This window comes from Ranitomeya variabilis, chromosome 2 (genome assembly GCF_051348905.1).
Source record: "Ranitomeya variabilis isolate aRanVar5 chromosome 2, aRanVar5.hap1, whole genome shotgun sequence".
In the NCBI taxonomy this organism is placed as follows: Eukaryota; Metazoa; Chordata; class Amphibia; order Anura; family Dendrobatidae; genus Ranitomeya; species Ranitomeya variabilis.
In genome coordinates, this window is record NC_135233.1 from 196,452,059 (window position 1) to 196,472,401 (window position 20,343).

Consider the following 20,343-nt stretch of genomic DNA (forward strand, 5'->3'; position numbering starts at 1 on the left):
ACAGGGAAAAAGTATTAAATGTATGAAGAAACAGAGGTGCAAAAAGCCATGGTGTCACGGGGTTACTGTGATAGTGTGGAGCCAGGATACTGATTGCTCCTACTTCTGCGCTGAGAAGAAGCACTTCTCCTTCATTCTAATGGTGTTTATTCCTTCTGGCAGAACCGGTGTTAATCAGCCATGTTCGACATCCCTGTGCTCACAGCTGAGCTCGGTTAGCCACTCCTTTCCCCTTTATAATCTGGGCTCTGATGCAAATACTTGTCAGAGCTAGCATTTGCTGCTGAGCTCGGTTAGCCACTCCTTTCCCCTTTATAATCTGGGCTCTGATGCAAATACTTGTCAGAGCTAGCATTTGCTGCATGGCTAATTTAGGAAGAGGTGTTCATATGAGAAGGAGAGTTGGAGAAGTTATCTGTGACTGTTGCTTGGTTGGTATGTGTGGTAACTCCCTATCCTTTTCTATTTTGGTTTATACCTCTACCTCCACGCCCTGGTGCATTCATCTGTTATATGAGAGTGAATATTTTGTATGCCTGGAGTTTTCTGTTAACCCTTGATAGTGTTGCCTTGTTTATTGGGTTGGTGTACTACGGTGCACAGTAACGCCCCTCTTCCTTGGGTGGGGAAGAGAACAGACGGAGGGCTGACTCAGGAGATAAGGCAAGGGTGGAGACCTCTGCATCTTCACCTTCAGAAATATCCCAGGGAGTAGGGTGAGCTAGGACAGGGAAGGAGCCCCTGCTCCCGGGTCACCCGACAGCTGTGTTGTGACACATGGAAAGTCATGACACCAGCAGAAATCTATCAGTAATTAGAAAGCAATCCTGCCACTTTGTCAAAAATAATATCAGCTGGTTCAACTGATGGCCTACAAAAAGGTTACCAAAGTGCCACACAAGAAATATCTCACAATGGGTAAAACCAGTGAGCAGTCTCAAGACCTTTGCAACCTTATTGCTGCAAAACATACTAATGCCATTACAGAAGAATTTCTAAACTACTGAATGTTGCAGAGTTCATAGAAGGAGCCCACAGAAGCTTCAGGATTTGAAGAGTGTTTCTGTGGAAGAATGGGTCAACATCACACCTGAGCAAAGCCTGTGACTAGTTTCTCCACACAGGACACATCTTGCAGCTTCATCACCTACAAAGGCTTTTGTATGAAGTATTTTATTTCAGTAAGCATGTTCAATACTTTTTCCCAATATAATTTCTCATTATTTCACATCTCTTAATTTATGGACATTTATGGCGATTTATTTGCCTGTGTGGATTGGATGGGTTGTTTCCGACATCTGGTGAGAATTTCATGTTAATAGCAGCTTTAGAAATATATTGGTGACGTGTCCAATACTTATTGCACCTGCTGTAGATGCTTTGCTTGTGTTATCACAATATCACCTTTAATAGTTGGGATATACAGTACATTTTCTATTTATTTAGGAGAACAACTGAAGGATTATCCTATCCAGCCAAATGAGTCCATCACATATATATGGCCCGTGACAAAATATGACAGCCCTGCGTCTTCTGATCCACGGTGTCTTACAAGATACTATGGCAGTTTCCACAATCCACAGAGAGACTTGGCATCAGGCCTTATTGGACCACTTCTAATCTGTTCAACACAAACTTTGGATCAAGGTGGAAATCAGGTACTTATGAGATCATCCATCTGCTCTGCTGATTTTTTCACTAAGTATGGCAGAAAATTACCTGGACTCAGACAAATATTGTTATAGTCTCTTTAATAGGAGATATTTTACTGCCGAGCTTATTCCCAACAATTTCTGAAGTATATGGGGTGGTATATACTTACACTTATCATCAGGTTTGCTTCCAACTTACTGTATAAAATATATATATTGCTCTTCTTTATCTACATTATATTGTTTTATTTATTATGCCATGCAGCGGCTTAGCTAACACGTTATTTATTTTTAACTAGATGTTTCTTAGCAAGACCTATACCTAAAATGATTAGGAAGATAGGTCGGCACTCCACGTAGCAAGTAGTGGTCCTTGTGGAAAGTCAATGGGGGGTAAAGGAAGCCAGGTCCCGGCAGTCACGTATTGGAAAATTGCTTTTTTATTTCAATGCACAAATCCGATTAGACGTTTCAGCCTGTCCCAAGCTTTTTTTTTTTTAAATATTGAATAAAGTTTGAGATGTGCTAAAAGGTATAATTGGATTTGTACATTGAAGTAAAAAAGCAATTATCCAACACGTGAGTGCCGTGACCTGGCTTCCTTTACTCTTTAAATTTACTTTGCCAGCTACTATATTACAATACAACATCATCATAAAGTATCAACAACGAATGCAATAGAAAAAGAAGTGTGACGCTCGCTCGCTTCGACCCACACCCTTTTACCACCCTACACCCTCAGACACTGCTCGCTTCGACCCACACCCTTCTGCCACCCCCACCCTCAGACACTGCTCGCTTCGACCCACACCCTTCTACCAACCCACACCCTCAGACACTGCTCGCTTTGACCCACACCCTTCTACCACCCCACACCCTCAGACACTGCTCACTTCGACCCACACCCTTCTACCACCCCCACCCTCAGACACTGCTCGCTTCGACCCACACCCTTCTACCACCCTCACCCTCAGACACTTCTTCTACAAATGCTATTTTCCCTGTCATCTCTCTGATTACTCTGTGTTTTTCGGCTACCACTGAACAGTCTAAGAAAGGCATTAATGTGTTGGACCCCTGCAGCTTCTCTTGATTTTTGAATAATGGTCTCGGTGTTCTGAGAATGCCATTTGCCAAACAACTGGATGGTGATATTGTCCTGGATCCATTTTTTTCTGTCTATTGCAATTTCATGGGTTTTTTCCACAATACACAATTTGGTAAAGTCCCCATGGCTGAAAGTGGCCATTCCCGTGTTAGTACTGCAGTTCTACTTCACTGTCTGAGAAGCTGGTAAATCTAGGCCTGATGAGCATCAGTAATCGATATCCGCAATCTATGGGTTACTGATTAAAATATATATTTGTGTCATCGGTTTATCATCAGTATTGCATCAGATGTAGACGGAGCCTCACCGTCAGGAAAAAATGATAAAATCCTGGTGAAAAACACGCTGATGGGAAAGCAGCGTTGGGATTTTTCTGGATTTTAATGTAACCATTAGGATTTAAACACAGGGCCCCAACACTGCTGCAAGATAATGATTCTTACCACTGAGCCACCCTTCATTTACCTGTATTGCATCCGATGAAGACAGAGGCATAGTAAAAGAAAAAAAATATATAAAATACTAATTCAAAATAGGGCAGCCTAGTGTGGTTAAAGGGCGATCCAACCTCAGTCACTGGCGGTATATTACTAGATGTCTATCTGGTGGGGAGGTCCAAGGAGGTCCAACCAGCTACACCTACTCCACAGGTAAGGTGAATAGATCATAGCATGTGTAGAGCATACAGCGTGTCAGCAACGGCCCCTCACATTTGTCATTTTAGATTGTCACCGATAAGGAACATATTCTTTTCTTCACGGTATTTGATGAAATGCTTAGCTGGTATCGCGAGCAAAACATCCGAAGCTCGGAAAACGCAACCACTAGTGAAATGTCACCAAGAGAAAGTTTACAATATAGTAAGTATACCGCAATGTTATGTTTACAAAAATGGCGCCCATCTTTCTATTAGGGTTATTAGAGTATTAGGTCTGGATTTTACATCAGTATTTGTAGCCAAAACCAGGAGTGGGTGATAAATACAGAAGTGGTGAAGTACTCAAAGAAGGTCTATATTATTATCAAAATTAATGTAAAGGGGTTGTCCAGGCTTTTTACTAAAGCGTGCTATGAGGATTCTCCGGTACTGGGAGGTTGAGATTGAGAGGTCATGTGATATGCTTATTTCCAGCCACATTCCAACTAGACCTGCATGGTATCACATGTCTAGTTGGAATGTGGCCGGAATTATATCTAAAATCAGACATCGCCGTGTAGATATAATTCATCATGTTATTTCTTTGTCGTACATGATATAATAACCATTTCTTTGCTTCCCCAGCTATAAACGGTTTTGTGAGTTCTCTGCAGATCCCTCTTTGCCAGAATGAGGTCAGTGTGTTGCATGTATTGAATCTAGTCCACTACACAGAGCTGCTGTCAGTTTACTTTGGAGGCAATACATTTTTTGTAGACTCAAGCTATGAAGAAACCCTGACGTTATTTCCAATGAATGGAAAGACCCTTGTGATGGTCATGGAGAAAACAGGTTAGAACGGTGGTATAAACATGGTCATTGGAAATCAGTGGCTGCAGGGCCAGATTTACAGCTCCCTTGCCCCTGGGTTGTATGGAAACATTCAGAAACCCTCGTACCCAGAATTCAAATCACTAACTTTCAGAATTGGGTTTTCTAGAGACTTTTGAGTCACCACATGTTTCTCCCTTAAAGGGAATCTGTCACCAGGTTTTTGCCACCTAATCTGTGAGCAACACAATGTAGAGACAGAGACTCTGTTTCCAGCGATTTGTCACTTACTGGGCTGCTTGCTGTAGTTTTAATAAAATCAGAGTTTAAATAGCAAAATATTATCAGCAGACGACTAGTAAATCGGTTGCCAGGTGGTTCAACCACGCCTCCAATTCTGATTGGCAGCTTTCTGCCTATGTACAGTGTACACATATAGCAGCAAATCACTGTTTTTTGCCAACTATTATGAGAGCAGCATCATGTAGGGGCACAGGCCCTGATTTTAGAAATGTGTCACTTAGATAAAGCCCAACTTCTTTTTGGCATGAGACAGTCTTAATGGGAATCTGTCATCAGGTTTTTGTCACCTTAACTGAGAGCAGCATAACAGAGACAGAGATCCTGATTCCTGTGATGTATGTCTTACTGGGCTACTTGCTGTAGTTTTGATAAAGTTTTATCAGCAGGAGATTATAGCTAGAGGACTAGCAAACTGCCATGTCGTCCAACCACACTCCCACCACTGATTGGCAGCTTTCTGCCTATGCACACTCTAAGCAGAAAGCTACCAATCAGTGGTGTGGGCAGGTTTATACTAAACTCTGTATTCAGAGAAACTGCTAGATCTGCAGCAGGAAAAACAGGGATTTTATCAAAGCTGCAGCAAGCAGCCCAGTAAGTGACACATTGCTGAAATCAGAGTCTCTGGCCCTACATCATGATGGTAATAAAAGCCTGGTGACAGATTCTCTTTAGGAGGTCCATACTGATAGTCAATAAATTCCAGCACAACCATTACGTATGCTTGTAGTTCTGTTTTATCACCATGTTTCTTTTTTTCATCAATGCAGGGTATTGGCCGGTGACGTCTAAGTCATCACTGGCAGATCTAAGTATGAGAGCGACATTGAAGGTTTCCCACTGTGAAAACATCCAGGAGGAATACTACGATTACGATCACGACGATCATAAGGAATTTCAGGAAGATTCTCCGGTGTATGAATATCCTGTGGACGCCCATCACAGAATGTATCCCTTTGGCCCACGGAGCCTGTCTGGTAAAAAGAAGCCTGCGGGACACTTACAGAATGTAGAAAGTGCTGATAATGAGGACGGCCATCTTGGGCTTCGTACTAACTCATTGGACCCAGTTATAGGGATGCCCAGCAAAACTGCCGAAAAGGAAAATGCAGGAAGAAGAGAACAAGACGAACTTCCCTCTATAAATAAGACACATCGGGGTGAAGAGGGAGAAAGCCATCCACCAGGCCAGAGACTACACCACGAGTCTGACCTTCCCAGGACAGCAGGCGCGCATGCTGACTTTTATGACGACGATTACACTAGCTCTGGTTTGGACGACATTGATATGTATGGAGACCTCCCAGAGAAAGACCCTCGGAGTTCTCAAGGACAGCTGCGGACATATTTCATTGCAGCTGTGGAAGTTATGTGGGACTATGGCGCCGGGAACTCGTCCTTCTTTATCAAAGAAAAGTCAGTACCTCAATGTACTTACTTAGTAGTGATGAGCGCATGTCCTCGGATGAGGTGCTGTCCATGCCCGGGTGATAATCGAGGGTCTTCTGCCTGCTCGAAAAATATGTTCCAGTCCCCGCGGCTGCATGTCTCAGGGCTGATCAACAGCCGCAACACATCCAGGGATTGTCTGTTTATTAGGTGGTCCTGCATGTGTTGTGGCTGTCAACAGTCCCAAGACATGCAGCCACGGGGACTAGAACATACTTTCCGAGCACTCCGAAGACACTCGGTTATCACCTTATCTGAGCACGTTCGCTCATCACAAATACTTAGTGATCAGCACTTTTTTATTACCCCTAGTAGATATAAATGTGATAATGGCCAAGTGCCGATATACTGTACATTAATAGTTTCTTCATTGTCCTCATCTGAAATACCGCTATGCATAAAGATCTGGAACCTTGAGGAACTGTAGCGACTCCGGAAACTCGGTCATTTGTCTAGAAGTAGTTTATGTTAGATCATTGATTTTTCTATGTGGAATGATAAGTCCTTGTTCACATTACATTTCCATCTGAATCCCCTTAAAATGGGATTTAAATGGACCCCCCAAAAAGCAATAACTGCAGTGACATCAATGGAGATTTTTATGAGGATTCAGAAGAAACACCCAAGTGCACTGCAGAAAATGCAGCGTGAACAGAGACTTACAGAGCCTTGCGAAAGTATTCGGCTCCCTGGAACTTTCCACCTTTTCCCACATATGATGATTCAAACTTAATAATACCAAATGTAAATTTTTGGTGAAGAATCAACAACAAGTGGAACACAATTGTGAAGTTGAATGAAATGTATTGGTAATTTAAATTTATGTGGAAATTCAAAAACTGAAAAGTGGGGCGTGTAATATTATTCGGCTCCTTTACCTTAATACTTTGTTGCGCCACCTTTTGCTGCGATTACAGCTGCAAGTCACTTGGGGTATGTCTCTATCAGTTTTGTACATCGAGAGACTGAAATTCTTGCCCATTCTTCCTTGGCAAACAGCTCAAGCTCAGTGAGGTTTGATGGAGATCGTTTGTGAACAGCAGTTTTCACCTCTTTCCACAGATTCTCGATTGGATTGAGGTCTGGACTTTGACTTGGCCATTCTAACACCTGGATACGTTTATTTGTGAACCATTCCATTGTAGATTTTGCTTTATGTTTGGGATCATTGTCTTGTTGGAAGACAAATCTCCATCCCAGTCTCAGGTCTTTTGAAGACTCCAACAGGTTTTCTTCAAGAATGGTCCTGAATTTGGCTCCATCCATCTTCCCATCAATTTTAACCATCTTCCCTGTCCGTGCTGAAGAAAAGCAGGCCCAAATCATGATGCTGCCACCACCATGTTTGACAGTGGGGATGGTGTGTTCAGGGTGATGAGATGTGTTGCCTTTACGCCAAACATATCGTTTGTCATTGTTGCCAAAAAGTTTGATTTTGGTTTCATCTGACCAGAGCACCTTCTTCCACATGTTTGGTGTGTCTCCCAGGTGGCTTGTTGCAAACTTTAGTCGACACTTTTTATGGATATCTTTGAGAAATGGCTTTCTTCTTGCCACTCCACTTCCATAAAGGCCAGATTTGTGCAGTGTACGACTGATTGTTGTCCTATGGACAGGCTGTCCCACCTCAGCTGTAGATCTCTGCAGTTCATCCAGAGTGATCATGGGCCTCTTGGCTGCATCTCTGATCAGTCTTCTCCTTGATTGAGATGAAAGTTTAGAAAGACGGTCGGGTCTTGGTACATTTGCAGTGGTATGATACTCCTTCCATTTCAATATGATCGCTTGCACAGTGCTCCTTGGGATGTTTAAAGTTTTGGAAATCATTTTGTATCCAAATCCGGCTTTAAACTTCTCCACAACAGTATCACGGACCTGCCTGTTGTGTTCCTTGGTCTTCATGATGCTCTCTGTGCTTCACACAGAACCCTGAGACTATCACAGAGCAGGTGCATTTATACGGAGACTTGATTACACACAGGTGGATTATATTTATCATCATTAGGCATTTAGGACAACATTGGATCATTCAGAGATCCACCATGAACTTCTGGAGGGAGTTTGCTGCACTGAGAGTAAAGGGGCCGAATAATATTGCACACCACACTTTTCAGTTTTTGAATTTCCACAAAAATTTGAAATAACCAATAAATTTCATTCAACTTCACAATTGTGGTCCACTTGTTGTTGATTCTTCACCAAAAATTTACATTTGGTATCTTTATGTTTGAAGCATGATATGTGGGAAAAGGTTGAAATGTTCCAGGGGGCCGAATACTTTCACAAGGCACTGTAGACTCTCCACGCTGTGAGACATTATAAGTAACGTATCTGTGACATGAAGCCAGCTGGTTAGCTTCCATGCCTCTCATATAGTTATTATTTATGGACATCTAATATATAATTGCCTAGAATACTACTTCCTGCAATTTGTGCCAACTTCCGTGGCTTTGTCCGGAGCTAATGTCCGGAGATAATGTCCGGAGCTAATGTCCGGAGCTAATGTCCGGAGCTAATGTTCGGAGATAAGTGACGTCACCAGTGTCCTACACCCAGGCAGAGCACAGTGGCCCCAGGCAGAGCACAGGGGCCCCAGGCAGAACATGGGGCCCCAGGCAGCATATGGGCCCCCAGGCAGAGCACAGGGGCCCCAGGCAGCATATGGGGCCCCAGGCAGAGCACAGGGGCCCCAGGCAGCATATGGGGCCGCAGGCAGAGCACAGTGGCCCCAGGCAGAGCACACACCAAATCGGAGGCCGAGGGGCCCCGCCAACCAAATCGGAGGCCGAGGGGCCCCGCCAACCAAATCGGAGGCCGAGGAGCCCCGCCCACCAAATCAAAGGCCGAGCGGCCCCGCCCACCAAAGCGGAGGCCGAGGGGCCCGGCCCCGCCCACCAAAGCGGAGGCCGAGGGGCCCCGACCACCACATCGGAGGCCGAGGGGCCCCGCCCACCAAATCGGAGGCCGAGGGTCCCCGCCCACCAAATCGGAGGCCGAGGGTCCCCGCCCACCAAATCGGAGGCCGAGGGGCCCCACCAACCAAATTGGAGGCCGAGAGTCCCCGCCCACCAAATCGGAGGATAAGGGGCCCCGCCAACCAAATCGGAGGCCGAGGGGCCCCGCCAACCAAATCGGAGGCCGAGGGGCCCCGCACACCAAATCGGAGGCCGAGGGTCCCCGCCCACCAAATCGGAGGTCGAGAGTCCCCGCCCACCAAATCAGAGGATAAGGGGCCCCGCCAACCAAATCGGAGGCCGAGGGGCCCCGCCAACCAAATCGGAGGCCGAGGAGCCCCGCCCAACAAATCGAAGGCCAAGAGGCCCCGCCCACCAAAGTGGAGGCCGAGGGGCCCGGCCCCGCCCACCAAAGCGGAGGCCGAGGGGCCCCGACCACCACATCGGAGGCCGAGGGGCCCCGCCCACCAAATCGGAGGCCGAGGGTCCCCGCCCACCAAATCGGAGGCCGAGGGGCCCCGCCCACCAAATCGGAGGCCGAGGTGCCCCACCAACCAAATCGGAGGCCGAGGGGCCCCGCCCACCAAATCGGAGGCCGAGGGGCCCCGCAAACCAAATCGGAGGCCGAGGGGCCCCGCCCACCAAATCGGAGGTCGAGAGTCCCCGCCCACCAAATCGGAGGATAAGGGGCCCCGCCAACCAAATCGGAGGCCGAGGGGCCCCGCCAACCAAATCGGAGGCCGAGGAGCCCTGTTCAACAAATCGAAGGCCGCCCGCCCACCAAAGCGGAGACCGAGGGGCCCCGACCACCACATCGGAGGCCGAGGGGCCCCGCCCACCACATCGGAGGCCGAGGGGCCCGCCCACCAAATCGGAGGCCGAGGGTCCCCGCCCACCAAATCGGAGGCCGAGGGTCCCCGCCCACCAAATTGGAGGCCGAGGGTCCCCGCCCACCAAATCGGAGGCCGAGGGGCCCCGCCTACCAAATCGGAGGACGAGGGGCCCCGCCCACCAAATCGGAGGCCGAGGGGCCCCGCCCACCAAATCGGAGGCCGGGGGTCCCCACCCACCAAATCAGAGGCCGAGGGTCCCCGCCCACCAAATCGGAGGCCGAGGGTCCACACCAACCAAATCGGAGACCGAGGGGCACCGCCCACCAAATCGAAGGCCGAGGGGCCCCGCCCACCAAAGCGGAGGCCGAGGGTCCCCGACCACCAAATCGGAGGCCGAGGATCCCCGCCCACCAAATCGGAGGCCGAGGGTCCCCGCCCACCAAATCGGAGGCCGAGAGTCCCCGCCCACCAAATCGGAGGCCGAGGGGCCCCGCCAACCAAATCGGAGGCCGAGGGGCCCCGCCAACCAAATCGGAGGCCGAGGAGCCCCGCCCACCAAATCGAAGGCCGAGCGGCCCCGCCCACCAAAGCGGAGGCTGAGGGGCCCGGCCCCGCCCACCAAAGCGGAGGCCGAGGGGCCCCGCCCACCACATCGGAGGCCGAGGGGCCCCGCCCACCAAATCGGAGGATAAGGGGCCCCGCCAACCAAATCGGAGGCCGAGGGGCCCCGCCAACCAAATCGGAGGCCGAGGGGCCCCGCCCACCAAATCGGAGGCCGAGGGTCCCCGCCCACCAAATCGGAGGTCGAGAGTCCCCACCCACCAAATCGGAGGATAAGGGGCCCCGCCCACCAAATCGGAGGCCGAGGGGCCCCGACAACCAAATCGGAGGCCGAGGAGCCCCGCCCAACAAATCGAAGGCCAAGCGGCCCCGCCCACCAAAGCGGAGGCCGAGGGGCCCGGCCCCGCCCACCAAAGCGGAGGCCGAGGGGCCCCGACCACCACATCGGAGGCCGAGGGGCCCCGCCCACCAAATCGGAGGCCGAGGGTCCCCGCCCACCAAATCGGAGGCCGAGGGTCCCCGCCCACAAAATCGGAGGCCGAGGGGCCCCACCAACCAAATCGGAGGCCGAGGGGCCCCGCCCACCAAATCGGAGGCCGAGGGGCCCCGCCAACCAAATCGGAGGCCGAGGGGCCCCGCACACCAAATCGGAGGACGAGGGTCCCCTCCCACCAAATCGGAGGTCGAGAGTCCCCGCCCACCAAATCAGAGGATAAGGGGCCCCGCCAACCAAATCGGAGGCCGAGGGGCCCCGCCAACCAAATCGGAGGCCGAGGAGCCCCGCCCAACAAATCGAAGGCCAAGAGGCCCCGCCCACCAAAGTGGAGGCCGAGGGGCCCGGCCCCGCCCACCAAAGCGGAGGCCGAGGGGCCCCGACCACCACATCGGAGGCCGAGGGGCCCCGCCCACCAAATCGGAGGCCGAGGGTCCCCGCCCACCAAATCGGAGGCCGAGGGGCCCCGCCCACCAAATCGGAGGCCGAGGTGCCCCACCAACCAAATCGGAGGCCGAGGGGCCCCGCCCACCAAATCGGAGGCCGAGGGGCCCCGCAAACCAAATCGGAGGCCGAGGGGCCCCGCCCACCAAATCGGAGGTCGAGAGTCCCCGCCCACCAAATCGGAGGATAAGGGGCCCCGCCAACCAAATCGGAGGCCGAGGGGCCCCGCCAACCAAATCGGAGGCCGAGGAGCCCTGTTCAACAAATCGAAGGCCGCCCGCCCACCAAAGCGGAGACCGAGGGGCCCCGACCACCACATCGGAGGCCGAGGGGCCCCGCCCACCACATCGGAGGCCGAGGGGCCCGCCCACCAAATCGGAGGCCGAGGGTCCCCGCCCACCAAATCGGAGGCCGAGGGTCCCCGCCCACCAAATTGGAGGCCGAGGGTCCCCGCCCACCAAATCGGAGGCCGAGGGGCCCCGCCTACCAAATCGGAGGACGAGGGGCCCCGCCCACCAAATCGGAGGCCGAGGGGCCCCGCCCACCAAATCGGAGGCCGGGGGTCCCCACCCACCAAATCAGAGGCCGAGGGTCCCCGCCCACCAAATCGGAGGCCGAGGGTCCACACCAACCAAATCGGAGACCGAGGGGCACCGCCCACCAAATCGAAGGCCGAGGGGCCCCGCCCACCAAAGCGGAGGCCGAGGGTCCCCGACCACCAAATCGGAGGCCGAGGATCCCCGCCCACCAAATCGGAGGCCGAGGGTCCCCGCCCACCAAATCGGAGGCCGAGAGTCCCCGCCCACCAAATCGGAGGCCGAGGGGCCCCGCCAACCAAATCGGAGGCCGAGGGGCCCCGCCAACCAAATCGGAGGCCGAGGAGCCCCGCCCACCAAATCGAAGGCCGAGCGGCCCCGCCCACCAAAGCGGAGGCTGAGGGGCCCGGCCCCGCCCACCAAAGCGGAGGCCGAGGGGCCCCGCCCACCACATCGGAGGCCGAGGGGCCCCGCCCACCAAATCGGAGGATAAGGGGCCCCGCCAACCAAATCGGAGGCCGAGGGGCCCCGCCAACCAAATCGGAGGCCGAGGGGCCCCGCCCACCAAATCGGAGGCCGAGGGTCCCCGCCCACCAAATCGGAGGTCGAGAGTCCCCACCCACCAAATCGGAGGATAAGGGGCCCCGCCCACCAAATCGGAGGCCGAGGGGCCCCGACAACCAAATCGGAGGCCGAGGAGCCCCGCCCAACAAATCGAAGGCCAAGCGGCCCCGCCCACCAAAGCGGAGGCCGAGGGGCCCGGCCCCGCCCACCAAAGCGGAGGCCGAGGGGCCCCGACCACCACATCGGAGGCCGAGGGGCCCCGCCCACCAAATCGGAGGCCGAGGGTCCCCGCCCACCAAATCGGAGGCCGAGGGTCCCCGCCCACAAAATCGGAGGCCGAGGGGCCCCACCAACCAAATCGGAGGCCGAGGGGCCCCGCCCACCAAATCGGAGGCCGAGGGGCCCCGCCAACCAAATCGGAGGCCGAGGGGCCCCGCACACCAAATCGGAGGACGAGGGTCCCCTCCCACCAAATCGGAGGTCGAGAGTCCCCGCCCACCAAATCAGAGGATAAGGGGCCCCGCCAACCAAATCGGAGGCCGAGGGGCCCCGCCAACCAAATCGGAGGCCGAGGAGCCCCGTTCAACAAATCGAAGGCCGAGCGGCCCCGCCCACCAAAGCGGAGGCCGAGGGGCCCGGCCCCGCCCACCAAAGCGGAGGCCGAGGGGCCCCGACCACCACATCGGAGGCCGAGGGGCCCCGCCCACCACATCGGAGGCCGATGGGCCCCGCCCACCAAATCGGAGGCCGAGGGTCCCCGTCCACCAAATCGGAGGCCGAGGGTCCCCACCCACCAAATCGGAGGCCGAGGGTCCCCGCCCACCAAATCGGAGGCCGAGGGTCCACACCAACCAAATCGGAGGCCGAGGGGCCCCGCCCACCAAATCGAAGGCCGAGGAGCCCCGCCCACCAAAGCGGAGGCCGAGGGTCCCCGCACACCAAATCGGAGGCAGAGGGACCCCGCCCACCAAATCGGAGGCCGAGGGGCCCCGCCCACCAAAGCGGAGGCCGAGGGTCCCCGACCACCAAATCAGAGGCCGAGGGTCCCCGCCCACCAAATCGGAGGCCGAGGGTCCCCGCCCATCAAATCGGAGGCCGAGAGTCCCCGCCCACCAAATCGGAGGCCGAGGGGCCCCGCCAACCAAATCGGAGGCCGAGGGGCCCCGCCAACCAAATCGGAGGCCGAGGAGCCCCGCCCACCAAATCGAAGGCCGAGCGGCCCCGCCCACCAAAGCGGAGGCCGAGGGGCCCTGCCCCGCCCACCAAAGCGGAGGCCGAGGGGCCCCGCCCACCACATCGGAGGCCGAGGGGCCCCGCCCACCAAATCGGAGGCCGAGGGTCCCCGCCCACCAAATCGGAGGCCGAGGGTCCCCGCCCACCAAATCGGAGGCCGAGGGTCCCCGCCCACCAAATCGGAGGCCGAGAGTCCCCGCCCACCAAATCGGAGGCCGAGGGGCCCCGCCAACCAAATCGGAGGCCGAGGGGCACCGCCAACCAAATCGGAGGCCGAGGAGCCCCGCCCACCAAAGCTGAGGCCGAGGGGCCCGGCCCCGCCCACCAAAGCGGAGGCCGAGGGGCCCCGCCCACCACATCGGAGGCCGAGGGGCCCCGTCCACCAAATCGGAGGCCGAGGGTCCCCGCCCACCAGATCGGAGGCCGAGGGTCCCCGCCCACCAAATCGGAGGCCGAGGGTCCCCGCCCACCAAATCGGAGACCGAGGGTCCCCGCCAACCAAATCGGAGGCCGAGGGGCCCCGCCCACCAAATCGGAGGCCGAGGGGCCCCGCCCACCAAATCGGAGGCCGAGGGTCCCCGCCCACCAAATCGGAGGATAAGGGGCCCCGCCCACCAAATTGGAGGCCGAGGGGCCCCACCAACCAAATCGGAGGCCGAGGAGCCCCGCCCACCAAATCGAAGGCCGAGCGGCCCTGCCCACCAAAGCGGAGGCAGAGGGACCCCGCCCACCAAATCGGAGGCCGAGGGTCCCCACCCACCAAATCGGAGGACGAGGGGCCCCACCAACCAAATCGGAGGCCGAGGAGCCCCGCCCACCAAAAGTAAGTGCGGCCCCAAAAGTAAGTGCGCCCCCGGGTGCAAAAGTAAGTGCGCCCCCGGGTGCAAAAGTAAGTGCGCCCCCGGGTGCAAAAGTAAGTGCGCCCCCGGGTGCAAAAGTAAGTGCGCCCCCGGGTGCAAAAGTAAGGGCGCCTCCGGGTGCAAAAGTAAGTGCGCCCCCGGGTGCAAAAGTAAGCGCGCCCCCGGCCCCGGGTGCAAAAGTAAGCGCGCCCCCCAGTCCCGTGTGTGAAAAGTGCTGCTGTAAAGCTGGTAGCGCTGTTCAAGCACCATGTATTTCCTTCAGGAAATGCCCATCTAATATATAATTGCCTAGAATACTACTTCCTGCAATTTGTGCCAACTTCCGTGGCTTTGTCCGGAGCTAATGTCCGGAGATAATGTCCGGAGCTAATGTCCGGAGCTAATGTCCGGAGCTAATGTCCGGAGATAAGTGACGCCACCAGTGTCCTACACCCAGGCAGAGCACAGGGGCCCCAGGCAGCATATGGGGCCCCAGGCAGAGCACAGTGGCCCCAGGCAGAGCACAGGGGCCCCAGGCAACATATGGGGCCCCAGGTAGAGCACAGTGGTCCCAGGCAGAGCACAGGGGCCCCAGGCAGCCTATGGGGCCCCAGGCAGAGCACAGTGGCCCCAGGCAGAGCACAGGGGCCCCAGGCAGCATATGGGGCCCCAGGCAGAGCACAGGGGCCCCAGGCAGCATATGGGGCCCCAGGCAGAGCACAGTGGCCCCAGGCAGAGCACAGGGGCCCCAGGCAGAACATGGGGCCCCAGGCAGAGCACAGGGGCCCCAGGCAGAGCACAGGGGCCCCAGGCAGCATATGGGGCCCCAGGCAGAGGACAGGGGCCCCAGGCAGAGCACAGGGGCCCCAGGCAGCATATGGGGCCCCAGGCAGAGCACAGGGGCCCCAGGCAGCATATGGGGCCCCAGTCAGAGCACAGTGGCCCCAGGCAGAGCACAGGGGCCCCAGGCAGAACATGGGGCCCCAGGCAGAGCACAGGGGCCCCAGGCAGAGCACAGGGGCCCCAGGCAGCATATGGGGCCCCAGGCAGAGCACAGGGGCCCCAGGCAGCATATGGGGCCCCAGGCAGAGCACAGTGGCCCCAGGCAGCATATGGGGCCCCAGGCAGAGCACAGTGGCCCCAGGCAGAGCACAGGGGCCCCAGGCAGCATATGGGGCCCCAGGCAGAGCACAGTGGTCCCAGGCAGAGCACAGGGGCCCCAGGCAGCTTATGGGGCCCCAGGCAGAGCACAGTGGCCCCAGGCAGAACATGGGGCCCCAGGCAGAGCACAGTGGCCCCAGGCAGAGCACAGGGGCCCCAGGCAGAACATGGGGCCCCAGGCAGAGCACAGGGGCCCCAGGCAGAGCACAGGGGCCCCAGGCAGCATATGGGGCCCCAGGCAGAGCACAGGGGCCCCAGGCAGCATATGGGGCCCCAGGCAGAGCACAGTGGCCCCAGGCAGAGCACAGGGGCCCCAGGCAGCATATGGGGCCCCAGGCAGAGCACAGTGGTCCCAGGCAGAGCACAGGGGCCCCAGGCAGCCTATGGGGCCCCAGGCAGAGCACAGTGGCCCCAGGCAGAACATGGGGCCCCTGGCAGAGCATAGGGGCCCCAGGCAGAGCACAGGGGCCCCAGGCAGCATATGGGGCCCCAGGCAGAGCACAGTGGTCCCAGGTAGAGCACAGGGGCCCCAGGCAGCCTATGGGGCCCCAGGCAGAGCACAGGGGTCCCAGGCAGCATATGGGGCCCCAGGCAGAGCACAGGGGCCCCAGGCAGCATATGGGGCCCCAGGCAGAGCACAGTGGCCCCAGGCAGAGCACAGGGGCCCCAGGCAGAACATGGGGCCCCAGGCAGAGCACAGGGGCCCCAGGCAGAGCACAGGGGCCCCAGGCAGCATATGGGGCCCCAGGCAGAGCACAGGGGCCCCAGGCAGCATATGGGGCCCCAGGCAGAGCACAGCGATATTTTGGACCACTGTGCGGTGTTTCAGACCCCCTGTGTGATGTCTGGGGCCCTGTTCTTAAGTATATTAAAGATTAAAGTAACGTATATTAAAGTATATTATAGATCAAATTTGACACGTTTATGAGCACCATTGAGTGATATACTCAAGAATGACATAATTTTTCAACATTTTATGGTTTCAAACTGTAAACACTCAGAGTTTTTTTTACTTCAACCAGAAAACCTTAACGGTTCATAAAAAACTTGACTGTTCAGGATATGATAAAAGTCATAGTATTCTGAATCTTTAACTTATAAAGATACCTTTACATGGGGTGATTATTGGTTCCAGAGAGGCTTTCGGCCGATAATCGTACACATGGCTGGTGACAGGACAATACAATATAAACGTTCAAAGGTAAACACTGATAACATTAAAATCTAATATATAATTGCCTAGAATACTACTTCCGGCAATTTGTGCCAACTTCCGTGGCTTTGTCCGGAGATAATGTCCGGAGATAAGTGACGTCACCAGCGTCCTACACCCACTCAGGGTGGACAAAGATATATGCCTTCGTGGTGCGCGGCACTTTTCTGATTGGTTGCCGCCTGCCGCGAGCGACCAATCAGAAATGTGCCGTACTGTCAAGAATTGTCAAGAGCTGGTGAGTGCAGCCATTTTTTGTTCTTTCTTACTATTATTTATTAATTGTATTATTCTTACATTTGAATAAATAAAGTATATATGGATTCTAGACTCCCGATTCTTTAGAATCGGGCTGCCATCTAGTATTATATATATATATAGTTGTGTGACAAAGTGTTTCCCCCTTTCTGATTTCTTATTCTTTGGCATGTTTGTCACACTTAAATGTGTCAGATCACCAAACAAATGTAAACATTAGACAAAGATAAGACAAGTAATTACAAGATTCAATTTTTAAATGAAGTTCTTTATTATTAAGGAAAAAAGAAATCCAAACCTACAGGGCCCTGCGTGAAAAAGTGATTTCACCTGCTCTCCTTACTAGGAATTGATCCCATCGGATCTGTCATTGGTAGCTGTAAAACACCATGAATGTGAGCCCCACGAGTGATTTCGTATGAGTGGTGAGTGCCACACAAGTGTTTAAGTGTTTATATGATATCCATAGGATATGCCATACTTATCTAATAGAAAAAAAGGGATAAAAAGGTGCATTAACGCCGAGCTGTTTGAAAAATAGAAGTCCAAATGGATATTCAGATGAATAAGTGGCTTTACTCAACTCGTATCGGAGTACTGTACTATAACTCCTTTATCAGGAAACCACAGATTCCAGGAGCATAAATCCTGATTCCAGTGATGTGTCACTTACTGGGCTGCTTGATGCAGTTTTGATAAAATTATGGTTTATTCTGATGCAGCTCTCTGAATGCTGAGCTCTGTATAACTCTGCCCACACCACTGATTGGCTGCTTTCTGTGTACACTGTGCATAGTCAGAAATCTGTACCATAAACACAAGTCATCAGTTTATTATGGCACATGATAACTTGCGGATTTCTGGTGCTGGGACCCCTACTATTCCAGAGAATGGACATGTGCACCATTGCTTTATTCATTGTCTATGGGATTGCCAGAATTTGCCAAGTACAATCTCTGGCAGACCCATAGACAATCCCCAGAATAGCTGTTAGCCTGGAATTATGGTTTAAGCCTTCTAAGCTTGTTAAGACCTGTAAAAAATAGGAAAATTGCCACAAAGTTAAAGATTGAATTATCAAAGGTAGAAATTCCAAAAAATGAAGATTTGGGTTTAATTAAGAAAAGACAATAGATGACTAATTACATGATAATTAACAATCATTTGTATGCTTGATCAGCAAAATGTAACTCCGACCCTTATAAATCATAACAATAGTAATTATGTGTGAACATGAACAGGCTTCCTAATTCATTGCCCTAAATCCTGTTCCAGCCTTTGCTTTGGATTTCGGAGCTTCCTTACACCACATTATCTAACGAGTTACTGCAAACTTAGAAGCTTTTTCTCCAGCGTCACATATTGTCCTTTCTTACTTTTCAGACATCATGATTCTCATGGTTTTCAGAGATATAAGAAAGTTGTATTTCGCGAGTATCTAGATAGCCGCTTTAAGGAACCAGCTCTTCGTGGAGAGAGGGATGCTCACCTGGGACTGCTGGGGCCGTGTATCCGCGCAGAAGTGAATGATGAAATCATAGTAAGTGACATGCTATATATTCTAAAAAAAAGCAGTCATCTAATAATGTTACAAATAATTTACTAGTGCATCAAATCTGTCACACAGTGACGGTCTTCGGTAAGGGAGGTGGACCTTAACCTGTCCCTGGAACTTGGACCCTAACTATCCCTGTCCCAGGGATACTCTTGAAGGTAGAGAGGCCCGAGTCTCCGACCTTACTGTGCTCCTGTTAAACCCTGATCTGTCCCTTCCTCCACCCCATGAAACATGCGACAGAAATGTAAGGCAAGGAAGACACAAAGACAAAACAGGGATAACAGAAGACCTCTGTCATACCAAAGCACTCACCAACAATAGGGAAGAGGATAGGGACAGGGAGGAATAAACTAAAAGAGAACAGGGACCAGGAGATAAACGCACACGTACTACAGCAAACTGCAGAACACTACTCCAACTCTTCTCCAGCCACTTAACTTTAGCACACAGCACAGGAAGACAAATCTTTCACCTGCAGGGACAAGAAGGTCTGACCAGTTTTATAGAAAGAGGTAATGACCAGATCAGAAGCAGCTGAAATGGAGATGCATGTTTGTGACCAATATAGAAAGGGTCGTTAACCTATTCAGCACCAGAGGAAACTAAATCCATTTAATATGGGACACAAATGATAGCATCTCTAAAGAAATCCTGCAATTCATTACCGTCTAATTCCATGTCTTCCAGGGGAATTTGACACCCTCTTGACAAAATCTGACCTCACATCTAAAAATAAACTAATTCTCTTGGGTCTTCATAATTAAAAATTGTCTAAAATCTATTAAAAATGAATTGCGGTGTATTCTGCCAATACAATTACATAAGTTTGCTACAGACTGCCATTGAAAATGTTTAGTCGTATTGAATGAAGGTGCCTTCCACTGTGGTCATGTTCAGTCTTGTAGACATTGGGAACATAGACAATTTCCACTATGCATAAACTCAAATTCACTAGAATCGTAAATGTTCTTTTATCTTATTTGACATAATTTGTGAATTATTTAGACCACGTACTAAACACTTTGTCTGTACTCAAGTCCATCTTTTTGTGTTCGCTCTTGTCCAAAGTGTTGTGTCCCTACAGACTGCCAGTATCAACCTGCGAATACAGAAGGGAATGATAACACCTGTCTATTAAACCTCGGACAGACAAACATTTTATTTTTTGTGGAATACAAGTATTTACTAAAACAGACATGTCAAGTCCAGAGATCTTCTCTAATTGTAGATGCTCCCTCGTTTTTTTCTTCTCCATCCATGCCAAATATCTACGATGATTCTGATGACTGCAGACTTTTCTGTTACAACATTTTTCCCCACACTTCTGCAGCCATCCCAAGCCTTTATACCAGCAAAAATAAAGATCTCTACATAAACTCACACCATATAGAAGACCTATAGATAAATTCAGACTTCTAACCCGAAGCTTATCTATAACCCAGACCAGAACTCTAACTTTAGAGACCACTGGACGTAACATCTCCCCAAAAATACAGGCCCAGAAATAAAGACAGGTTCCTGACCCAAACTCAAAAAACAATGCATTGTCTACACTGCGCAAACTACCCAGACAACAAGACTTATGGTCCAGGGACTGTGATGGGGTGGAATGACACGTGATACCCGGCGCCTAATCATCGCTGCTGTCACTGTCTCCACCTTCGGACAAATCAAACAAGAAGAGGAAGTCCGTGCTGCATTTGATCCCCGGCTTCC

General features: G+C 52.8%; 1 protein-coding gene across 2 annotated transcripts in view; it reads left to right on the top strand.

Moving 5' to 3' along the window:
* LOC143804872 (coagulation factor VIII-like) overlaps positions 1 to 20,343 on the top strand; it is a 252,139-nt gene that overhangs the window by 111,671 nt on the left and 120,125 nt on the right. For both annotated transcript variants that reach the window (XM_077283404.1, XM_077283405.1), the window contains exons 12-16: positions 1,447 to 1,658; positions 3,485 to 3,620; positions 4,043 to 4,249; positions 5,302 to 5,947; positions 18,453 to 18,609. In XM_077283404.1, coding sequence (XP_077139519.1) covers positions 1,447 to 1,658; positions 3,485 to 3,620; positions 4,043 to 4,249; positions 5,302 to 5,947; positions 18,453 to 18,609 — 1,358 coding nt within the window. The remainder of the gene's footprint in view (positions 1 to 1,446; positions 1,659 to 3,484; positions 3,621 to 4,042; positions 4,250 to 5,301; positions 5,948 to 18,452; positions 18,610 to 20,343) is intronic.